Source organism: Anguilla anguilla, chromosome 10 (genome assembly GCF_013347855.1).
Source record: "Anguilla anguilla isolate fAngAng1 chromosome 10, fAngAng1.pri, whole genome shotgun sequence".
Lineage (NCBI taxonomy): Eukaryota > Metazoa > Chordata > Actinopteri > Anguilliformes > Anguillidae > Anguilla > Anguilla anguilla.
In genome coordinates, this window is record NC_049210.1 from 37,194,367 (window position 1) to 37,217,229 (window position 22,863).

Consider the following 22,863-nt stretch of genomic DNA (forward strand, 5'->3'; position numbering starts at 1 on the left):
GGCTCGGGGGCTCTCAAGACTAAAGGCCGTTCGGCATCTGTCTGGTCGGTTCGTCCAGTTTGGTCAGTTCTTCTACCAGTTTGGTCGATTCTTCCACAATGTGAGGGATTTTGGTGCTTGGGTTTTGTTGCCTGGAACCAGAAGAAAGGGCTTAAACCTAGCCACTCGGTCTTAATTTTCTGCAAATTCTACTGTACAAGCAGAATTGTGAAAAGGAAGATATGTCATTGGGTCTCCCACTGTGCATAGCCACATTGTGTATTTGCAGTGGGAAAATGAGTCTTATTAATAAGTCTAAAACGTCCTTGAATAATATGTCTGCTAATGTGCCTTATGCGAATGTGTAGCCACTTGAAAGAATACCAGTCTCGGTAGGTGGTCTGCTGCAGCTTTTGATCTCAGTGGGAACAGAATTTAGCCTCGCTCCATAATTGGCTAGGCTCTCTGAACCCCGGATGGTGTGAGGCAGTTCAGGTATGGCTGAGGCAAATGGAAACATGCCATAGCCGTTCCCCTTTGTTTTAAAATCAGTGCCCGCATAAGGCTTGCAGTGCGAGATGATAGGCCATATTTCACAGAGCCCAAATATTTATCCGCTGGCAGCGGGGGTGGGGGCCTCTCGGATGAAGGGGAAGATGGAGATCAGTTCTTGCTTTTTTTCCTGTTGGCACGGAGCCTAACGTGACCTTCCCCTGCCTCCTAGGCCCCCTACGTCCTCACCAATCGACCCATGCTCATTAGCAGAGGGGAGGCGGCGACCGTCAAGGGGGAGACGCTGAGGATCGAGGACGACGACAACCCGCAGGACGTGCTGGTCATGGTGCTGGACCCGCCCCGGCACGGCCGGTTGACGCGTCTCCGTAGCGACCAGCCGCTGATGCAGTTCAAGCTGGAGGAGCTGGCGCAGGAGCAGGTGCGGTACGTCCACGACGGCTCCGACCGCCCCCACGACCAGATCCTGCTGCAGGTCAACGATGGGCACAGCTACCAGAATCTTCTCTTCCACATCCATGTGGCCCAGAAGGTACTAGAACTATGGAGGTGTGGGGTGTAGACCTTGCTCAAATATGTATTTTAAATGCTTTAACTGTTTTAAGTCCTGTTTGAAAGCAATCCTGCGGATCCAATCAAAGGAAACAATTATGGGCCTGATTTACTGGAGACCGTTAGCACATGCAAATCCTTTTATTACAGATAACCAATGATTGGGGCAAAATAAATACCATGACCGATGATTGGTCATGTTATTGATTTTTCATGTGCAAAACGTTTCGCATATGCTAAAGGTTTTAGTAAATTAGGCCGTATATATGAATAAAGTATTTTGTTCTGAATATCGGTGAAGATGCTTCTTTCAAAATCACTGGTAGTCTTCAGCATTTTACTGCTGTCTGAAGGCTTCACATATTTCAAAAATGCTGTTTCCCATGGGGATAATGTGGGTGTATGGTATGGAGATGCTAACCGTGGCTAGGACAGGAGGTGAGCTGGCCGCCGGCTCTCCTTGCCGAGAGGCTGAGCCAGTCGCCTGGAGCGGCGCAGGGTTGGCGGTCGGCCAAGCCGGCTCCTTCCCCTAATTATCACCTTTTCTGAATGCCAGGAGACGGGGAACAAGGCAGGGCCTGCCTCCGCGGAGGCGATGTCTAGACAGATAGCGGCGGTCTTTTGGGTCCTCTCCAGTTCCCTGCCATCCATTCCCGTGCGGTGCTCTCTGTCTGCAGACACCGTTTCGTTCCAGATGACACACACACACACACGCACTTCACACAACATATTCTGTGGAACATGTCGTCCTACAAACCCGCGTCGAATTACAAAACAGCCTTCCAAGCCGGTTGTCGTGAACTCCGGTCGACAGCCGCGTCGGAGATTTCGTCTCCGCTCGAATCCTCCACGGCAGTTTTTTTAAAATGTATTTTTTGTCCGTTATTTGATCCGGACGGTGTCCCTTCCCTCCTAAGCGTCGTCGGCTGAGCCCCAGCGCTGGGAGCGAAAGCCGAGCGACCCCCGAGGCTCGCGGGATTCCGGGGGGGGTGGGGGGAGGGACGGGGACGGCGCGGTGCGTTTGAAGCCCGGGGGCTCGCACCGCTCATCGCCGGGATCAGCCGCGCGGCGCTTACCTGGCGACCGCGGCGGCGTGGAGGCCTCTGTGCCGGTGCCAGGCCGCGTCCCGGATGAAAGGCGGTCCGGCGGGCCGGATTAATGAACGAGGCCGTACAGTAACGAGGCCATAGCGGCGCGGTGATTGATTTCCTTTTTTCTTCCCCGCGAGCAAAGCTCCCCTTTCTTGGCCCCGGGAAAACTATCGTCTATTGTCGCTCCGCGGGGCGGAAAGTAAACCCTGGCTCCCGGTGAGGGTTCACGTGAAGCCTTTGCGTCGTTTCTTTCTTTTTTTTAGCATTTGGACAGTCAGCGACTCTATTATTTCCTGGCAGCGATGATTAAGTCGAGATTTAGATTGGCCCCCTAGGCTCGGTCCCCCGTTTACTTATCCGTCGACTTTGATGTTTTGAAGGAGTGGAAAAACCCACTGTAGAAAAGGTCTGTGGTTCTACTTATTCGTCATCCTTTGTTCTCTACTTTATTTTTCTATATTTATGTTTTATCTATTTTTTACTGAGCTCTCACAAATTAGATTTCGGAGCCTGTGGGATCTTTCTCATGCTGATATCTGTTAGGTCCGGGAGAGATTATCAGTGCCTGTTTGCACTGCAGATTGATGAGAATATGCATCACTGCAAGCCAAAGGCTCTCAAAACCTCACACGTCAACGGTAGCACCAGGTATTCACTGGTATTCTTTCGCAGGTATTTCCACAGCGAGTCGTCTTCTTTTTTTTCCGCTCTGTGCGTACCCTTGCGAGTCCTTGGAGCTCATCAGAGCCGGCGATGGCGCTTTGAAGTCCGGGCGCAGTGCTGACTTTGTGCTTCCTTCGCCGATTCCAGCTCGTGCTGCTGAGACATGGTTTTCATGAGGTCCGCGCGCCTCACCATCCACACACGAGGCCTCAAAGGGTCCCAGTGAAAAAAAGAAAAAAAAAAAGAAAAGAAAAACTACTTGACATGGAGTTCTCAGGCCTGGCTTTTGAATATATGGATGAGAGGCCCCAACTGAACTTTTTTTATCGGCAAGGAAAAACACACCCCGAAGCAGCAATCTCAATCATGCTTTAATGTTTCTTTCGCTTTATTTTCACAGGATGAGAACTCTCCGCACTTGCTGTCCCGGCCCATGGCCTGGGTAAGGGAGGGAGGCATGGTCCAAATCACTAAGAAATACCTGAAAGCTGAGTACAAAGGCTCCAGCGACTCTCAGATCCACTACAACATCGTCCCATCCAAAGAACAGCCGAAATATGGTAAGCACTGAATCGGTGACCTCTAACGCAATGCCAGTCATCGTATTTGTATGCCTGTCCACCAGTACACTTGCTAAGACTGCTTTGCTAAGACCTTTAGCACGTGTATAACCTTTTAGCACACACAAAACTAATAACACAACCGATGATTGGTGCCAAATAAATACCATGACCAATCATTAGTCATGTTATTGGTCTTGCATGTGCTAAAAGGTTTTGCACATGCTGAAAGTCTTGGTAAATCAGGCCCTCAGTGTTGTATAGCTATGCCCAGCAATCGCAACTACATTTCATATCCTCTGATAATTTTTCGAAAATGTGATTGGCGGAGGTGCCCGCTGGAGTAATCACCCTTTCTCTCTGCCCACCTGGGTCCGCCCGGCGCAGGTGAGGTGGTGCTCCTGGTGCCAATGCCAGCCGACGGACCGGTGGACGGGTGGCAGCGCCTGCCGGACGGGCGGGCCGCCACGCCCACCTCCTCCTTCACCCAGCAGGACGTGAACGAGGGCGTCGTCTGGTACCGGCACTCTGGTGCGGGGGAGCCCAGCGATACCTTTCAGTTTAAGGTGAGCGCACGGCTTCAATGCTCAATGCTCCCCGGGCACTCGGCAGGTCCCTAACCGCAGGCCAGAATGTCCCCTCTCAAAACAGAACCGCAGCCTTCCTCCCTGACGAGCCTCTTCACAAAAACAAATGTGTGTTTGCTACGGGAGGCAGGTGGAAGATAAGGGAATCTGGGCCTAGCAAGGCATGGCCATATTCAGGCTGCAGTGACCTTAGGCTTGGGTGGAATGTAGGGTCGGGGGTTCACAAATATCTGATCAGAATGTTCTTAACTGCACATTCTAATGCTGATGTAACAATCACTACTGGTAGTTGAAAGAAATTAAGTTCTAGGACACTGACTTAGAATTTTGAAAAAAGAACGCACCAAAAACCCGCTCTTCAAAGGGTTAAAGGTTATATTGAGTGGAAAATGCTGTCTGACTGACTAATAAATATCACCCTCTTCGGCCTTCTATAACACCAAATTGCAGCTCAACATTTATGCAAATGGGCTGAAGTAGAATTAAACCCTGGATTATCTGCAAAGTAGGACTGCCATTTATTTCTTGACAAATGGTGTCATCGTATGCATCATTAACTCATTCCTAATTATTCTTGGCAGAACAATGATGAGTCACGGCCAAAGAAACAGTGCTTAAAGCCATTTGCAGTTTTGATAGACCGCATAATTTCACTTTGGGCTTTTTGGCTCAGAGAACTGGGTATATGCATGTAACTGCAGTGAAAATTAGTTGGATTATGCACACAAGCATTACCTCAGTGTCTTAACAGTGCTGCCGAAGCTGTCATATAAACTCGTAACTTGTTAGTGGTAGACTCAATAAATGTTATTAGAATTTTTTTGTGGGGGTCTTTGAGCGAGGTGTTGCAATGCTAAAATAAGATGAATGGTCAGTCCATATTTAACACCACTGCATAGCAGTTTTGTTTGAAGTGATTTACTGTTTGATGTTATGAGCTGGTAAAAAGTGATTTATAGGTATAGTATCACAGTTCATGTATCACAACAGCATTTGTCAAAGCCTGGACTAAAATATTAGCTGGAGGATAGGGATATGTGTAGCGGTAACAGGATTCACCAATGGCGCATTCTGTTTTTGACATGCTCGATAACCTCTGTCTGGGGCGGCTAATCCTACCCCTAGGGGCTTTTGTTTTGTTTCCCTAGGAGTTTAAACAGTTTATTTGGCTGGTTGCTCCCTTGAAATCGATATATAATGTAATAATTTCTTCCACTATGTAGTCTCTTCCGCTATGTAGTCTCCCAGAAAATCTGCTGGATTTTTGTTTTGGCCATAAAAAATTAAGGCCACAGCGTCCTGCGTGTTGAATCGATTTGAAGAACGCAATTCCGATTATTGGCTTTTCTCCCCGCCCCCCAGATGTCGAGCGAGGGGTCCGTGGACACGCTCAGCGACGCCCAGACCTTCATGATCGGCGTCATGCCGCAGACGCCGGGGTTCCCTCAGCTCTCCCCCGATTCCGACCTCCAGATCACGGTACGGGACGAGGCGGGGGAACGGACGCGCGGGAACCGATCCCGCCTAATTCGAGGTCTTGGCGGCAGGGTCTCGGCTACCGGCAGTGCTGATGGCTGTTTGTCTTACCCCCGATGCAGGCTCTGGAAGATAGCATAACGGTGATAACGCCCTCCGCTCTCTCCTTCATGGACTCAGAGACGCCCAGCGAGAAGCTTGTCTACAACATCACCAAACCCTTAGCCCCGGGACAAGGTGAAATAAATCTTTCTTTTCATCTCCATGCTTCAGTTAAGAACGAGCTTTTTTTAAAACTTAGATATGGGGGACGAGGAACGGTCCTCCATTGTGTAAACAGCTGATATCACTAAACTCTCTGATAAAGCCCTGGCACTCTTCAAAGACCTTTGTTTTGTTTTGTAAATACTCAGTGGAGCAATCCATGCTATTCATATTTTTTACTGCACTTATATCTTGTGATGTTTTTCTTCTGGTGTATTACAGCAAAAGCTTAAGAATGAGTTAAAATGGCTGACTGTCTATGGTGTGTCTCAGGTGCCCTTGAACACCAGGAGAGGCCCTATGTTCCTTTGAGCTTCTTCACCCAAGCGGACGTCAACAACAGAAACATCATCTACCGGCCGCCCCTGGCCCCGGCTCATCTTCAGGAGCTGTATCAGTACTCATTCACCGGTGAGCATGCTCTCACTGCTTTTGCACTGTCGGTCATGCACAAACCTGAAACGGGACCTGAAACAGATCCGAGAAGTGACTGTGTTTAATCTGGAGAATGTGATCGTGCACAGACCTGAGGAGTGACTCTGTTTAATCGGAGTAATATGGTCATGCACAGAGATTTCTCTTCAGCGTTAATTGACACTTGCCTACTGAAAGTGGAAATTGTGCACAGGGTGTTTATTTATCATTGTTATTCGATTCTGTTTCATTTGTTTGTGTTTGCTGGAACATCTTGATCTATATATGGAGTCAACCTGATGGAGGCAGTGATGGTTACTGATGCGTTCAGTCGTGCACAGAACATTTCATGAGTTCGCTAGGGGCTAACTTGACATCATTAGAATTGAATGTACACTATCATCATTGATTTTACCCTGCAATTCCTGTTGCGTGGATATGATGCAATGAAAAAGAATCATGAATGTGTCAGTTTCCCCCTGCTCCACAGAGACTTTTTCCGGCAAATCTCATCACTGGAAGGAGAGTCGGAATGCTTCTTGCAGCGTTTTGAGTTTGCAAGACCCAGTTCAGCACTCTGTGCAGGCTCTGGGAGCTTCAGTAACACTGTTTTATCCCCCCAGGTCTACCTGAGTCGGTGAACTTCTATTTCACAGGTACTTTGCCTTCGGGGCTATTGTCAAAAATCCCTTTTGGTTCCCAGCCCCGATTGTTTTTTCCCCTCACAAACCCTTCCCAACTTATTTTCTAGCTGTGGTAACTAATTCATCCCCCCCCAATATCCCACCCCCACCCCCTACCCCAAAAGTTCCCTTTCACCTTCCACTCAATCAAATGTTCTTCGGTGTGGTTTATGGGTCTGTCTCCGGCTACAAGACTTCCCTTCCCCTCCACCTCTGCGTCTGTCCTCCCTGAGAGCACGCTCCATATTGTGAGTGGCAGGATGGAGCAATATTTCATAAAGCCACCTTAACACGTACGGAAACTCTGCCAGGGATATCTGCAGACACACCGGGGGGGGGGGGGGACTGCTCCGGCTCTGTCTGCTCGGTTGTGGAAAGCAATTACTTGACATTGAATTATGGAATAAATCAGTCTGCTTTTGATCATTTCCAGATAATGGGCTTTGACACCACTGGTCTTCTTGTGGTATTTAATTAGAGGTTGGGCAACTATCTCTATTAAGTTCCTGTTTTAGTTGTCCTCAGGGGGCATGTATATGTCTCATCTTGACATCCAGCGCACAGAAACGCATGAAATATTTAGCCACTAAGTTATTTATAAGTGTATCCTGGGTGGGTTGCTTTACATGTTATCCATTTATGCAGTTGGACATTTATTTAGGTACCCAAAGGTCTCCCAGCAGTTACTCACCTGGGATTCAAACCCCCAGCCTGGTTTCGAGGTGCGCTTGTCATTGAGTGCATTAAGATGAATATCAAAGGCCCTGTAATCGTCCACATCTGCTGAGCGTAACTAAGGCGGAGTCTGGCCCTCTTCTGTACGCTAACTTAAAGTGGGCTTCGGCAACACTTCGCGGCACTGGCCTCCAGCGAACGTTCATCAATGATTTACAGGGAACAGCCTGCTAAGTAACGCGCGTATAGATGCCGTTTTAGAAGAACACCGAGGCTTTGGACTTGACATGCAGTGTTGTGGCGTGCTAAGATGGTGCTGTGTTGAAATACCTCTCTTCTGTGGGAAGCGTCCTCTCTTGTGGGTGTCAAGGTCTCTCTTCCCTCTTCTCCCTCCTTTTGAGTGTTTTTTTTTTTCATCGTCAAACCTCTGTATTTGAGTGCCTAGCTTTCTTAACATTTTTAGGCGATATTTGTCTGAAACAGGGTGGCATTCTTTTGGTCTTATGAGACTGAGTGGATTGTCACCTGGGTAAAGAAACTTGAGGTATTTGTTGTTTTTGAACTGGATGGTATTTCTTGCAAGGATACCCGTCAATACGGTACAGCCAAATGAATGCTAAAGTGTGTGTAATTTAGGTCTCCCAGTTTAATGAACAGAGAAAAGCTGTGTTCACCCTTAAATGGGCTGTAACACAGATTATACATTTCTGTTTTGGTGGCACCATTTCAGTTTTGCGAACTTTAAAATACTCCAGAGAAAAAAGTTACCTGTGTGCCCTTGTAACGCGTCTATGCATGTATGTGCGAGTTTATGTGTATGCTTGTGTGCTTGAGTGTGTGCTTGAGTGTGTGAAGCTAGTGCTACAGGAAAGATGGGGATAAATGCGGTGTGACTGTGTTTCAGTGTCAGACGGCGAGCACACAACTCCAGAGATGGACTTTGCCATCCACCTGCTGGCCAATCATCAGCAGCCCCCAGTTTTCCAGGTCCTGGACCCTGTGCTGGAGGTTAGCCTTGGGGGCAGGGCCCCTGTAGGTAAGCCTATCCTCTCTTCTGAGAACCACTTATAGTGTCATTTTATAAGTGCTGAAGAGCCCAATTTTTTTGTTGCTCATTAACAAAAAGCAATAACATACGGCTCCTCTTGGTAAGACACGCCTGTGATGTCATCTTCTGAATGCAGAAGAACTTGGTCTTTTCATTGTTGACCGCTAGAAAATGGATGGCCTACCAGTTTGTGTGCATAAATAGTACCATCTTATTGTGAAGCTTCAGCCCAGACTTGATGTCATGCAGACTAATTGAATTAGCATATAAGTTCCTGAAACTCAGCGTCTTGGTCTTGACACGGTCTTACTTTGTGGAATGGTGTGTTAACCTGGAGCGCGTGATTGGTCCGTTGTGTAGGTGGTCAGCAGCTTGCAGTCACTGATGCAGACACGGCCCCTGACGAGCTGGAGTTCGAGGTGGTGGAGGCCCCGGTCCACGGGACCCTCCTGAAAGTCAGCGGCTTCGGTGGAGAGATCGAGATGGTGAATGGTACGTAGCGCGTGGACGCAGATAGGCCAAATCCTTATGGAAATGGTATGCTGAAATATACTGAAAATACATATGCTGCATATACATAACAGCGAAAATATGTATCACAGTATCTGAAATCAGCAATAATGTGTGTATTTGCCCATATATGGCAGTGGGCAGAGCTATCATGCGTTAGCGAAGCTTCAAAGTTGTAAACCAATGATAGTGCTTTGCCATAGCAGGAAGAGTAATTTAATTGGTTCACATGAGTCAGTAACTAGCAGTTTATGGAAGCCCCTGCCATTATTTTGTCCATGAAGATTTGATCTCCTGTTGCTCACGTTAATTTTGGTCTGTAGGCGACACCTTCTCCTTCAGTGACATCACCCGGAACATCCTGCAGTACGAGCACAACGGGGATTCGATGGATGAGGACTCCATGACCTTCTCTGTGACCGACGGCATCTCCATGACGACCGCCACTGTGCAAGTGGTGGTGGCGGGGACCGAGGGAGATGGCCCCCGGCGGGACCCTAACGCCCTGCTCTCCATGGAGGTGTCCGAAAAGAGCAGCACTGTCATCAAGCGCACGCATCTGGCCTATGTGGTGAGTAGTACTGCATGGGAGTGTGGAGTAGTGCTGAGAGACATAGTGTATGGCACTAAAGCCTTTATAAAGCATTTACAACATCTTAATTACCATAGCATAACATTTTTATAAATGGTTCAAAAGCATTTGTGCATTTTTTGTCAAGTGGTTAACCTTAAATCATTTACTTTAGCTTTAATTATCTCTTTATTGCTGGTTTGATACTCTCGTTAAGTGCACCTACTTTAAGTCACTTTTGTTAAAACTATCTGTTAATTGCCTTAAAGGTTGTACGAATCAAAGTGATAAGAAAATGAAATTGTGACCTCGCGTATCTTCCTAGTGGTCAATTTTATTGATTGTGGCTGACTTACATTTTGGACATGCCTGTCCTTAGTCAAAGTCTTCAAAAGGCCTTCTTATGTAGGCTTTAGGACAGTACACTTCCTATACAAAAAGTTTGAACAATACTTTTGAATAATTCAATAATTACTACAATGTAACGGCATATAAATCAATACATTATAAACTTCTCCATTCAAGTTGTTCTTCGGAAAAGTATCTGTCAAGCAAATGGCGAATGTAACTTGAGCAGTGAACAGGAAAGTTTTTAGACAGTATGATGTGTTTTTTGAGGGTCTCACTAAAATGACAACTCTGCACTTGTGCAGGATGACAACACCCCGGATGAGAAGATCCGAATCCAGCTGGTGTCTGTGCCCATGTATGGCATTCTGACCCGCACTAAATCCAAGTCGGACCACGAGGAACTGACTGAGTACTCATCCTTCACCATGGAGGACATCAACCGCCAAAGCATACGGTCTGTCTGCCCTACCTCATGCCTGCATGGACAATTGCTCTCTCGGTGTGAACGAAACTAACCGTACTGTTACGTCAAACTGACAACTTTCCTGAGACAAACATGGTGGCAAATGCAAAAAAAGTTGATATTCTTATATTAAATCACTGGAGTAGCAACGGCCGCTACTACAAGGTGGCGGTAATTACTTTTCCGCTCCGGAAATTGGTTCTTTGGGGCCTGCGCTAATGCCTGTGTCTGCTTGTCTCCCTTATCGTCTCAAGTGTTTTATTCGGGAAGGAACTCGATTTGTTCCGGAGCTCTTCAGCTTCAGCCTGAACGCGCTGTGTCGAGGCTGAGAAAACGGCGTTGAGTAGACTGAGCAAAGGTTGTGTTGGGTGGCCGTAGCTGAGCGCCGTTCGGTACGCCTCTGTTGGGACTGCTTGTCAGTCCCAGTGCTGAACGGGTCAATCTTAATGCGTTTATACTGCCTCTGACAATGAATTAACAGATTAGTTATATTTATTCTAAGCGTTCCGGTGGAGAGATGTAATGATGTGTCAAAGCAATTAGATAAGAAATCAAACATTACAGTGTTCTATTTCCTTAATGTGCTATTAGTTTACTTAATTGCTCTATAGACCTCAGCTGAAGAACATGAAGGACTAAACTTTTGTCCAGGGCAACGAGCAGATCTGAATGCTAGCTTCACATTGCTGGCTTGCTGTGGCAACGAGCTTGTCTGTGAAAAGAAACACTGTTTCTTTGAAAAAGTTATCTTGGGACATCTTGTGAAAGTGACTGCATCACTGACAGGTATGATGTAAGCACTTCAGTTGCTTTCAGGGTTTGTAATATCAAATGTTCATTAAAATGAGCTGGCGAAGTGCATCAGCTTAATATTAATAAAGACGTGTTGTGCCTGCTAGAATTTTTATATTGAAGTGTCTGTCAGAGAGGCCAAGGCAGCTGGGAGAATGCAGAAAACATAAAGTCCATCAAGTTGATTTCATAACAGTTTACAGAGAGAGAGAGACCAACATTCTACCCACATTTCAGCAGCTTCCTTGTCCACAGAGTAGAGGTAGACAATCCAGGTTCAGACAGTAAAAGTCTTCCCCAATATTTTGTATCAGTCACCTGGATTTGCTAATTAGCACAGTTCTTCTGCAAGCAGGTGGAACTAATTAGTAAAATTAGCTGACTGAGTTCATAGATGGAAGACACACATGGCAGGACTTTTACTTTCTGACCCTTGGACTTTCCACCTCTGCCAGAAAGTGCTGGTGAGGCATATACAAAAATGCATGGGGAAATAAGCTGTATATTAAGTAAGTCAGTCCTGTGGTTTTAACTTTAATTCTCTTTGAATCATTGGTTAATGTATACTGTTTCAAGTATATGAGCATGTGGACCAGAAACACAATAAATTGTACATGTACAATAAAAAAGGAAGGCTCAGCCAAAGCATGGGCCCGTGTGCCTGTCTATCTCTGTGTGTAAAACATTATGTGCTAGATGTTTTGGGTTTTGAAGCCTTGTCATTGCAAGACATAAGGCTCCATTGCATTTGCAGGTTCTTTTGCTTTTTATATTGTCAGAGTGGATGCGCTCAAGAACCTTCTTCCTCATCTATCCCCGCAGGTACATCACTTCCTTTGAAACGGGGAGCCAGCCAGTCACGGACATCTTCCATTTCATCGTCTATGACGGGGAGAACAATCGCCTTGACAACCAGATGTGCACCATCACTATCACATCTGTGCAAAAGCAGCCGCCTGTGGTGACAGTTCGTAGCGGCATCAAGGTGGGTCTCAGCAGGGTGGCCCATCTACCCAGGGCACTACGTCAGTGTCAATATCAGGGGTTATGAAATGGCTGATGGGGTGTCTGGTTCTTAGCCTTGAAAAGTCATGAGATGTTACTCAAGCAGTTCTGGCACAGTGAAGATGATGTTGGCCAGTTATTGCTGTTGTGTAAATAATTGTTCTGATTTAATTACAGGTGGAGTTCACTGTAAAAGTATTGGGACAGTGACACATAGGGGCTGTAATTCCCACGAGAATCATTTGATAGGGATGTAAATACCCTCAAATTCAAGCTGACAGTCTGCACTTCAACCTCATATTCATTGTTTTATTTCTCATGCAATGTGCTGGATTATGTGCCAAAACAAAAAAAAATTGTTTCACCGTCCAGATACGTTTGAATTTATCTGTGTATGCATGACTAATCTAACCAAGTTAAATGGGTATTAGTTGTAACCCATGTGCCACTAATAAGCGTGCTTGTCGTATGGGTCATTTAGATTCAGCCTATTCACCCGTGCGTACATACTTCTGGTGACAACCATGCACTGCAGTGAAATACATATGCATAGACCTTGAGAAACGAGCAGAGAGAGAACACCGCCAATTACTGCCATGTCCTGTTGCATAATGAGAAAGGCTGACCGTATTCTTATTGAGCGTGTGCGACACTCGCTGGTTTCCGTTTGTCAGATATAGGGCATGCATTATCTCAGGTCAGACCATGGTTGTGTCCCGGGTTGTTTTCAGATCTGACACATTGTCAATAAGAGAGGCTAGGCACCTGGTATGAATATTGCTTACATGCAATGTACTGGTGTGGTATAAAACATAAGGTGTAGAGGTACGTAGATTACAATAAATGCAGTGAAACCCCTTTACGAATGGTCATAGATGTCACATATAGTGCATTTTAAAGGCATGGCATGTAAGTAGATGCTTCCCATCATACAAAGAAAACACATGAAATGTATTTAAAGCCCGCCCGACTTTTTATGCTCTGTTTTTACAGGTACAGGAAGGAGGGAGAGTGCAGATCTCGGCCAATCATATTATAGCAGCAGACCCAGACACTCCTATGAAGGAGCTCCTGGTGTGGCTGATCAGCCCGCCCAAGTACGGCTTTATTGAGAACACAAAGCCAGGTCAGTCTGGAGGCAGCATTTGAATGAACCAATCATCACGTCAGCAGTACAGACTGACACATCAGCAGCTTGTCTTGAATAGGACATTCAAATCACAGGCTCCACACTGCAGGCTTTTGAGAAGCTCATTAGCCTTGATTTAGTCAACATATATCTTTGACTATGACTATAATTAAATGCGAGTGTGAAATTTAGTCTTCACCGAATCTGATTGCTGGTTCTGCAATACCCAAAAATCTAATTGCAAAACTGTTGGAAACAAATCACTAGCATTCATTTTTAAGTCATAATGAAGGACAAATCATTATTGATTAATTCAAGACATTACTTTGCATTGGACACTTCGGCTGCAAGGTTTTTTTGTCGGTTCCCATTGGCTGAATGTTCTTTTTTCGTGTCTCCTTGCCAACCGCAGGCAGGTCGACAGGTGGGGCCCGGGTCATCAGCCCCGATGTCCCCTTCTCCGTGGAGGACCTCACGGCCGACCATATCTTCTACGTCCAGAACGTCCACCAGAGGGTCGGCCACTACCAGGATGAGTTCAGCTTCTACATCAGCGATGGGTCGAGCCAGACAGAGGCCTTCAATGTCAACATCGACATCCAGGTGCTGTGGGCTCTAATGCTTTCTTTTCTTTGCCATCTAGAACTCTCTTTCTCTTTCACTCTTTCATCAATCAAAACTTCTCAAGGCAATTAAGCAAATAATAGATTTAGCGATTTTTTTGTGTATTGAGTAGCACTTTCTCTGAATAGTGGCCTTGAGTGAAAATAGCCATATCGCCATATACCATAAAAATGTCTAGATTAAACATTGTCATGACTGTGCATTGTCCACAATTTGACAACTTTACACAAGCTCAATATTTTTGGCTACTTATGCAAGATTGCAAATTCTGTGACTGACTGCATTACATAAAAATATAGTAAGCATTTGAAAACATTAACGATCATGTATGTTTGTTGCCTGGATGCTGTACCACCAGTGAAAATGAACAACACCGTTATTTTAAACAGGGAAAGCAAGAAAAATTCCCCATAATTTCCGTCAACAACATCCACGTGGAGGAGAACTCGGGCGTGGTCATCACCAACTCCTCTCTGGCCGTGCTGGACCACGACACTCCCGAGAACGAGATCGTCCTGACCGTCACCAAGAAGCCGTCCTACGGTGCGTCTCGGACGTGCAGCGTGCTATCACCCTGCCCCGGTCCACACTTACACTTTGACCGTCGTTTCCTTTAATGGGCGGAGCCGTGCTTTCCCTTCAGATGATGTGTGTGTGTGACGCCATGCTGTGCTATCAAGCTGACCTGAAAGGCAGGGCCAAACCCTGTTCCTGGGGCTCTACCATCCCATAGTTTTTCATTCTAACCCTAACAAAGTACTCCTCATTCAACAGCTAGAGAATTGTGTTGAGCTGCTAACTTGTAGAACCATGTGTGCCCAATTAGGGTTGAAATAAAAACCTGCAGGTCCAGTAGATCTCCTCTAAGGTCATCTTGGAGTTGTTGAGCTGTTGCTTGGATAGATGTTTCATTTTCAGCAGCTGATGAAAATGGGAAAACAAAAGGATTGGTGTTTTTACACGGAGATAAAAAAAGGAATCAATACAATACATCGGTTGAAACAAGTGTTCTTTTACCACTGTCTGGTCAATGGACTTCTGGTGTTGCACTTCAGTTTTTATTTGTCTGTGTTGAATTTGAGAGTCTAAATTGCCCCTAGGTATGAGTGTGTGTGTGTGAGTAAATGGTGTGTGTACCCTGCGATGGACTGGCGAACTGTCCCGGGTGAATTCCTGCCTCTTGCCCAATGCATGCTGGGATAGGCTCCAGCACCTCCCTTGACCCTGGCCAGGAATAAGCGGACATAGATAATGGACGAATGTATCAATGTTATTTTTGTGTAAAGAAGCGTTTCCATGGTTACCCTCCACAGGAAAACTGCGGAGGCGCCAGTTCTACTCTCAGCCCCTGGAGAACGGGCGCGTCCTGGCCCAAGGGTCCACCTTCACCTACCAGGACGTCCTGGACGAGCTGCTGGTGTACACGCCGGACAGCCTGAGCGTGGGGACGGACGAGGTGCGCTTCTCTGTGACGGACGGGGTGCACACGGAGACGGGGCGGCTGGAGTTCACCATGGACACCAAGAAGAGCGAGGGCCCGCGGCTCACCATCAACAGAGGCCTCCAGCTCGCCGCAGGTCAGAGGAAGCGATCACCTCACCGTCCGCAACCGAGCATCGGCCAATGGGACGGATGCATTGTTCCGGATCGGTTTCATTTTCCTTGTCATGGAAGCATTGCATATTCTTCAGTTTGGTTTTCATTTTTCATGCTGCGTTAGGCATTTTTGAGTTTGATCATGAGGCACTGTACAAAAAAATTATTATTGACATTATTAATTGTGGTTTCTTAGAGGTTTGCTTTAGATGTTTGTGGTGTGTGTTCTGTTTAGGGTCCACAACTAAAATCACCGACCAGAATCTTAAAGGGACGGACATGGACTCGGACAACTCAAAGCTGCGATATGTCATGACCAAAGACCCCTCCGTGGGGAGACTCCAGATGTCCAAGGGCAGAGACATGGTCCAGATCTCCATTAAAGGGCCTGTCAAGAGCTTCACACAGGACGACATCAACAAAGGTTTCATTTATTCATCTGTACTCATGAATCTTTTAGCCTGAGCTCAACAGCGGTGTTCAGAGTGGTTCTGCACAGCCAGTGATGGTCATAGATTGTCCATCAGATGTCAGTTTACCCCATATGTTTGGCTCAGGATAAGTGCTTTGTTTAAAAAAAACCCCACAATGAAGCAGTCATTGAGTCATTAATGAGAGAATATGAATTTGTTTCTTCAGAAATAACTATTATCAGTTCAGCCATGAAGAACTCCCAGCAATGGACCCTTAATTAGTGATTCTGGACTAAAAATATCCATTTCTTAAGGATGTTTTTCCCCTCAGGGTTTGTGGAATACCAACATGAGAAGGGAGAGAAAGGAGGCAGCTTTCCGTTCAAGTTCAACCTTGTGGATCCCGAAGGAAACAAACTTATCGACCAATCTTTCTTCATCAGCGTGCTCGGTACGTTAGCCTTCATGGCGCAGTGCGTTGTTTTAGGCAGACTGGATAGTGACAAAGAGACAACGGTTTCCTCTGTTTTCCTCTGTTGACCTCTGACCTTTCATCCGTCCGTCCCATCCCCAGAGGACAAGCTGCCCCCGTCGGTGGTGGTGAACAAGGGCCTGGTTCTGGATGAGAACTCGGTGAAGAAGATCACCACGCTCCAGCTCTCTGCCACCGATCAGGACAGCGAGCCGAGTGAGCTGGTGTTCCGCATCACCAAGCAGACCCAGCTGGGCCACCTGGAGCTCGCAGCCTCCCCCGGTATGCTGCTGTTACCGTTCTCTCACACACACACATTCACACGCAAATGCACACACACACACACACACACACAAACACACGCATGCACACACACACACACACACGCATGCACACACACACACACACCGATACACAGACTCACACACACACATTTTCATGCTTATGAACACAAGCACATGCATTCACAACCATCTGCGTACACATAAACGCACGCACGTGTGCCCACACATACACGCACACACCGACTCACTCACACATTCTTGTTCACCTCTTCCATCATCAACCCATCTCAGTAATTTCCTCAAAAGTCCCTAATTACCTTGAAAGAAACATACGCTGTAAACATGCCATAGCTGATGTTCCTATTTGCAGAGACATAGCTGCATCTCCTTCTAATTGTGTTTCCCTGTTGGGGGGGGGATCCCTGTAGAAATATGTCTGTAGAAATCAATTTAATCAATTTATAACTCTCAAGGTGAAACGCTTTGCGGAAATGATGTGGATATCCACCACAGGACCTCTGATACGCCGGTATAATTTTAATGAAGAGTGTCTCAGTGGGTATTTTGCTGGAGGAAATTAGCATATTTTTCCCACTAGCACTTACCCTCGTGGCTTTAGCGTTTCTGGCAAGAAAATGAAAGCAGGACGGGTGGCATGGCGGTGCTGCTCAGATTAGCTGTGCTTTCTCTAAAATCTCCAGACGCCTCCTGAGAGAGGAAACCAACAGGGCTCTCGGCCACGGGCAGTCCTCCGTGACCAAATCCCATGTTGAGAAGCAGGGTTCGGCATGTCAGCTTTGAACCTAAATATGATTACACTCCAGCTGCTTAACTGCACAGATCCTGCAGTGCCTCGAGAATTAGGCCTATGTATAATGTATTATGTGTAATGGTCTAATTACGTCTTTCATTCACTCAAGACCTGTTTCGAATACCCGGATAGCCGCAGTGCACTTTGCCCTGATCTATGAGTTCCAAATTTAGCTAACACGGCGCAAAAGTTTTTAATGTTTTAGAAAGCCAATAAGGGGGCGAAAAGTTAAGGAAGCGGAAGTAAATTTGCTGAAATTTCTTTCTCAAAGTTGAGGAGTAAGCTTGTTGACTTTCTTTTTCACAGGGGATTCTGTTAAGCTCTCAGTCAAATTGATCAGTGTGCCCTGCTGTCATTAGTCATGATCGGTTCAATATAACCCCAGAAGGGCTTAGTCCTTATCTTTGAGTTATGAAGTAGTGCATTTTGTTTTTCAATTTTAACGATATTTTTTTCTTCTTTGGATATTAATGTCTTTTTAACTTTACGTAACATTTAAGAGGAATTTGCTGCATTTTTAATTGGTTGCCAGATGAGATGTGTCCCTCGGGGGGCGTTAATATGTTATGTAACCGTAATACGGGCGATCTTCGCGTTTCAGGGACGCGGATCACAACTTTCACCCAGGCTGACCTGGCGTCCCGCGGCGTCCAGTACGTCCACACCAGCGAGGAGGAGAAGCACGCCGACGACTTCACCTTCGCCGTGTCCGACGGCGCTAACGAGGTAGGCCCGCCGCATTTCAGATGAGCGCTGACGAGAGGGCGAAGTGCAAAGGAGCTAACGCATTCGCCCCTTTTACTCTCCGGCCAATCAGAGGGCCACCTTCAGCCCAGGGGGTTTAACCCCACCTCAGCTGTGGCCCTTTGCTCTCTGTGTGCGTGGAACAGTTCTTTTTGGGAGGTCGTGCATAGTATTATCCTCAATTTTCGCACACGCTCTGTCTCGTGCTTGTATTTTTCTGTGAGGGGGGGGCTACTCATTATCAGTCTTGCACACGCTCAGTGCAGGAAGAGGGGGAATTTATTTAGCACTTTTCTGTGTGTCACGCAGGTCTCCCAGACTTTCTACATCACCATCCGCCCTGTGGACGATTCCCTGCCGCTGCTCAAGGTTCCCGGGATGCGGGTACAGGAAGGCGTGAGGAAGACCATCACGGAGTTCGAGCTGAAGGCCACCGATTTGGACACAGAGGTGGGGTCCACAGGCAAAGCAGAGACCTTTTTTTCGTCTAGACTGCAGCTGCACTGAAAAAATAAATAAATAAATTCTGTGATTACCCCGGCAGGCTTTTTTTTTCCTTTTTCGTCTTCTAAAAAAACGAATCAGTGTTTAATTTGGGATGAGATCACTTCAATCAAGATTCTGCCAAGATTGTCCCGACTGCGATGGCGATGCATTTACTGTAATGGTTTGAACGATAAAGTAAGGGACAGGGTTTTTATAGTGTTTACTCGGGTTGTTGGCTTCCGAGATTGCGCCAGTCTTTAAAATTTTATTATATTATTTCCCTTGAAATTGATTGCTGTTGTGACATGACTGAAGTGGAGGCCATTTTGTGTGGAAAAAAAAAGACCAGCAGAAAGCACCAAGTGAAAACTTGGGTGTGAGTTATGATCTGTGGTTGAACCCCATGTCACCGGTCGCAGGTGTTTTATTGCAAGAATGCCCCGGGTCACCTGTCGACCCCCCCCTTTTCCTCTCCAGGAGGACTCGATCACCTTCACAGTGGTGCAGGCCCCACGTCACGGCACCATCGAGCGCACCAACAACGGGCAGCACTACCGGCAGACCAGCACCTTCACCATGGACGACATCTACCAGAACCGCATCAGCTACAACCACGACGGCAGCAACTCGCTCAAGGACCGCTTCTCCTTCACCGTGGCCGACGGCACCAACATGTTCTTCATGGTGGAGGAGGGAGGCAAGGAGGTGAGAGGAAACCGCAAAAGGGGAGGAGTCGCATAGGCGATTGGTCCAAATTCCCAACGTTGTATACCCTCTGTCCTTCATACATTAAAAAAAAAAAAACTTTTTTCAGACTTAAATTAAATGGAAAGGTTGACCTGTTGTACATGCTAGTAACATATCATGAATTTTATCTGAAACTGTCAGATTTTTTAAATGATTTATGTATAACTGGTACCAACAGGGACCTTGCTTGTTTCGACCTTAAAATGAAGCTGGGTTAGATTAAAAGGTTGACCTTCTATAATGAATCATATAAATGAGTACTTAGAAAGCAACACAAGCTTACTTTTTAAGGTGGAACTAAATTGAGCGTGCATTGGTTGCAATTTGGAATTTCATTCGACCTTCAAAAGAAAGCGTGTATTGCTTTGTAATTACTCATTTTTTGTTAGCTTTACCTTGTATCTCATATAGCTTTGCAGAGTAATTAGCTGTATGTTAGTTGTACCTTAAAATGAAAATTATGTGGCTTAGAAATGTGTCATTTTCATTCATCATACGTTATAATGAGATTTTTATGATTTTGTAATTAGTCACTTCTGTTGTACATTGAGATGGCACCTGTATGGCTTTTAAATGGGCCGTTTCTGTTAGCTGTGCCTTAGAATAAAGCTGGAATGATTCAGTAATTAGTCATCGCTCAGCTGTCCCATTAAAATCTTTCATTATTTTGTAATTACTCATTTCTGTTACTTGTATTTTAAAATGAAGCCTGTAAGGCTTTGTAATTAGTTCCTGGCAGGTGTGTGAAGGCTTCATTGTGCTATTGTTCCGCTGTTCCCTCTCGCTTTGTGTGTGGGTGCCCGACTAAGAGCACCTTTCACAATGAACGAATGTCACTGCCAGCTGTACTTAAGTTTGGGGTCAGCCTTTTCACTTTTAATGCCACGCGATCTGGCTGCGGCCGTAGTTTTTTCTCCAGCGGGACCTTCGCCACGTTCTCACATAGTCTGACAGCCGAAATTTTCTGAACCATCGGCGGCATTAAAAGTGCTTTGTCGTGTTTAAGATACGTTTACAATGGTTACCGCTCTAACAAACGCCGCTGAGACCCCGGTCACGAAACGGGATATTATGCGAGCGTTTAGGCGACAGCGGAAGTCGTGTCTTTAGTTCTAAAGTTACAGGGAGATGAAAGGATTTGCTGAACACCTGCTTCCTGTGTCGCGTCGCAGATCGTGACCGCCGCTCCGCAGAAGTTTAAGATTGACATTCTTCCGGTCGATGACGGCACTCCTCGTATTGTCACCAACCTTGGGCTGCAGTGGCTCGAGTATATGGATAATAAGGTAATGGTGATTTCATTCAGAGCACCTTGCACATTGTGTTTCATTTACTAATTTTTTAAAAATCTATTACTAGTGAAAGAAATGTATTCACGGTTTAATGATTGTCATTATTAGAAACATTAGCTTTGGAGTGTTTTTCAATAAGAAAGATCCCCAGATTTCATAAATTGTCCATGGAATGACTTGAATATGAATGTGGTGGTTACTGTCCTATAAATTTACTAGTTTACAGTGTTACACTGGCTCCCCCTCCTGGACAGTATAGGTTACTATTGAAAATGCAGCCTAACAAAAAGAACAACATTCACACGAGTTTTTGGTCCCAGGCCACCAACCTGATCTCGAAGAAGGAGCTTCTCACAATGGACCCTGATACCGACGATGGTCAGCTGGTGTACGAGGTCACGGTCGAGCCCAAGCTCGGCTTCTTGGAAACCAAACTCAAACCTGGCACTCCTATCACCACCTTCACACAAGGTATCTGAGACAGGAGTGTCCTCAGGAATGCCTCAGAAAAAGGCATTAGCCACAATGACAGCATGCTAGTACCTACACTGTAGCTCTTTTTCACTTAGCTCTGTTGAGTCTGTTTACTGAATATTCTCGTTTATGTTTTATGAAAAATACAACTGTGGGCCATAAAGAATGTGCTGGCTGCACATAAAAGAAGACCAGCATTTATTCCGAAGCTATCCACAGCTGTTGCCCTGCTCTCTTCTCACTACTAAATTTCACTACTATGGTAAATGGTAAATGGACTGCATTTATATAGCGCTTTTATCCAAAGCGCTTTACAATTGATGCCTCTCATTCGCCAGAGCGGTTAGGGGTTAGGTGTCTTGCTCAAGGACACTTCGACATGCCCAGGACGGGGTTTGAACCGGCAACCCTCCGACTGCCAGACAATCGGTCTTACCTCCTGAGCTATGTCGCCCCAATCTCGTGAAATTGCATACGCTGGATGAATTAATTAATTCTGAACCTTTGCCTTGCAGCGGACATTAACCTGGGGCTGATTCGCTATGTCCTCAACGAGAACAGCATCCAGGAGACCATGGACAACTTCAAGTTCCTTGTGAAGGACAGCAAGCCCAATGTGGTCAGCGACAACGTGTTTCACATCCAGTGGTCTCTCATCAGCTTTGAACACAAGAGGTTAGCGTTCCAAGCACTTAGGCTGCATTGACTTAACATTACCGTGATGCACACTAGATGTGCATTGTTTTGGAGTTATTGGAGAGTAGGAGAAATGTTACTGGAGTCTACGCATTGCTGCAATTATGTCTCATTATGTGCTTTTAATTCCTTGTGATCTGAAGTCATGTTTAATTGTAACCTCTCTGCTGTACCCACACTGTTCAGCCAGCACAGTGCTCAGGGTCTCAAAAAGACATTCTATCTACTTTACAGATATTCAACTTGGTGTGCTTTATTTTCCATCTCACATTTCCAAAGCTGAAAGCATTCTGTCATGAATATTCATGAAAGGGTGTGGCCACAGACAGACGGAAGCCCCAGCACATAGTGGACAGAAATTCCAGCAGAGTTGAATATGGTGTATAGAACATCTTTGGTAAAACTCTCACTCCGTTGGCATGTTTGTGCCCTGATGTGTTATATTCCGTGTGCCCTCAGTTACAATGTAAGCGAGAAGGCGGGCACCGTGGCAGTGACGGTCAAGAGGACGGGCAACCTCAACCAATACGCCATCGTGCTGTGTCGAACCGAACAGGGCTCCGCCACGTCCACTTCTAACGTCGGCTCCAAACCGGGACAGCAGGACTATGTGGAGTACGCTGGACAGGTAGAGCGCCTCCACCTGTAACATGTGACAAATGTCGAAACTAGAGCTGCACAGTATATGGAATCACAACCTTTTTAAACAGAATAAGAATGACTGCCGCCATGGGGTGTATAGGCAATATTTCATATTGTTTTTTTTTCTTTAATCATACCTGATGCGGTAGTAGACATCCAAGCATCAGAGACCATGTAAAATGCTTTGGGAAAAAAAATTATTGCTAATGTCGATTGGGTGCTGAAATGACATCTCTCCTTCACTTAAAAATGTCGC

General features: G+C 46.1%; 1 protein-coding gene across 3 annotated transcripts in view; it reads left to right on the forward strand.

The window, feature by feature from the left end:
• fras1 (Fraser extracellular matrix complex subunit 1) overlaps positions 1–22,863 on the forward strand; it is a 114,719-nt gene that overhangs the window by 77,121 nt on the left and 14,735 nt on the right. For 2 of the 3 annotated variants that reach the window (XM_035379762.1, XM_035379760.1), the window contains exons 29-54: positions 704–1,024; positions 3,199–3,358; positions 3,746–3,924; positions 5,308–5,424; positions 5,544–5,658; positions 5,959–6,096; positions 6,723–6,755; positions 8,362–8,493; positions 8,866–8,997; positions 9,339–9,586; positions 10,240–10,391; positions 12,015–12,177; positions 13,191–13,323; positions 13,739–13,929; positions 14,340–14,493; positions 15,264–15,527; positions 15,782–15,970; positions 16,291–16,410; positions 16,534–16,713; positions 18,128–18,252; positions 18,580–18,720; positions 19,234–19,461; positions 20,676–20,789; positions 21,116–21,266; positions 21,785–21,944; positions 22,425–22,593. In XM_035379762.1, the coding sequence (XP_035235653.1) occupies positions 704–1,024; positions 3,199–3,358; positions 3,746–3,924; positions 5,308–5,424; positions 5,544–5,658; positions 5,959–6,096; positions 6,723–6,755; positions 8,362–8,493; positions 8,866–8,997; positions 9,339–9,586; positions 10,240–10,391; positions 12,015–12,177; positions 13,191–13,323; positions 13,739–13,929; positions 14,340–14,493; positions 15,264–15,527; positions 15,782–15,970; positions 16,291–16,410; positions 16,534–16,713; positions 18,128–18,252; positions 18,580–18,720; positions 19,234–19,461; positions 20,676–20,789; positions 21,116–21,266; positions 21,785–21,944; positions 22,425–22,593 (4,209 nt within the window). The remainder of the gene's footprint in view (positions 1–703; positions 1,025–3,198; positions 3,359–3,745; positions 3,925–5,307; positions 5,425–5,543; positions 5,659–5,958; positions 6,097–6,722; positions 6,756–8,361; positions 8,494–8,865; positions 8,998–9,338; positions 9,587–10,239; positions 10,392–12,014; positions 12,178–13,190; positions 13,324–13,738; positions 13,930–14,339; positions 14,494–15,263; positions 15,528–15,781; positions 15,971–16,290; positions 16,411–16,533; positions 16,714–18,127; positions 18,253–18,579; positions 18,721–19,233; positions 19,462–20,675; positions 20,790–21,115; positions 21,267–21,784; positions 21,945–22,424; positions 22,594–22,863) is intronic. The other variant, XM_035379763.1, reaches the window with a different exon arrangement.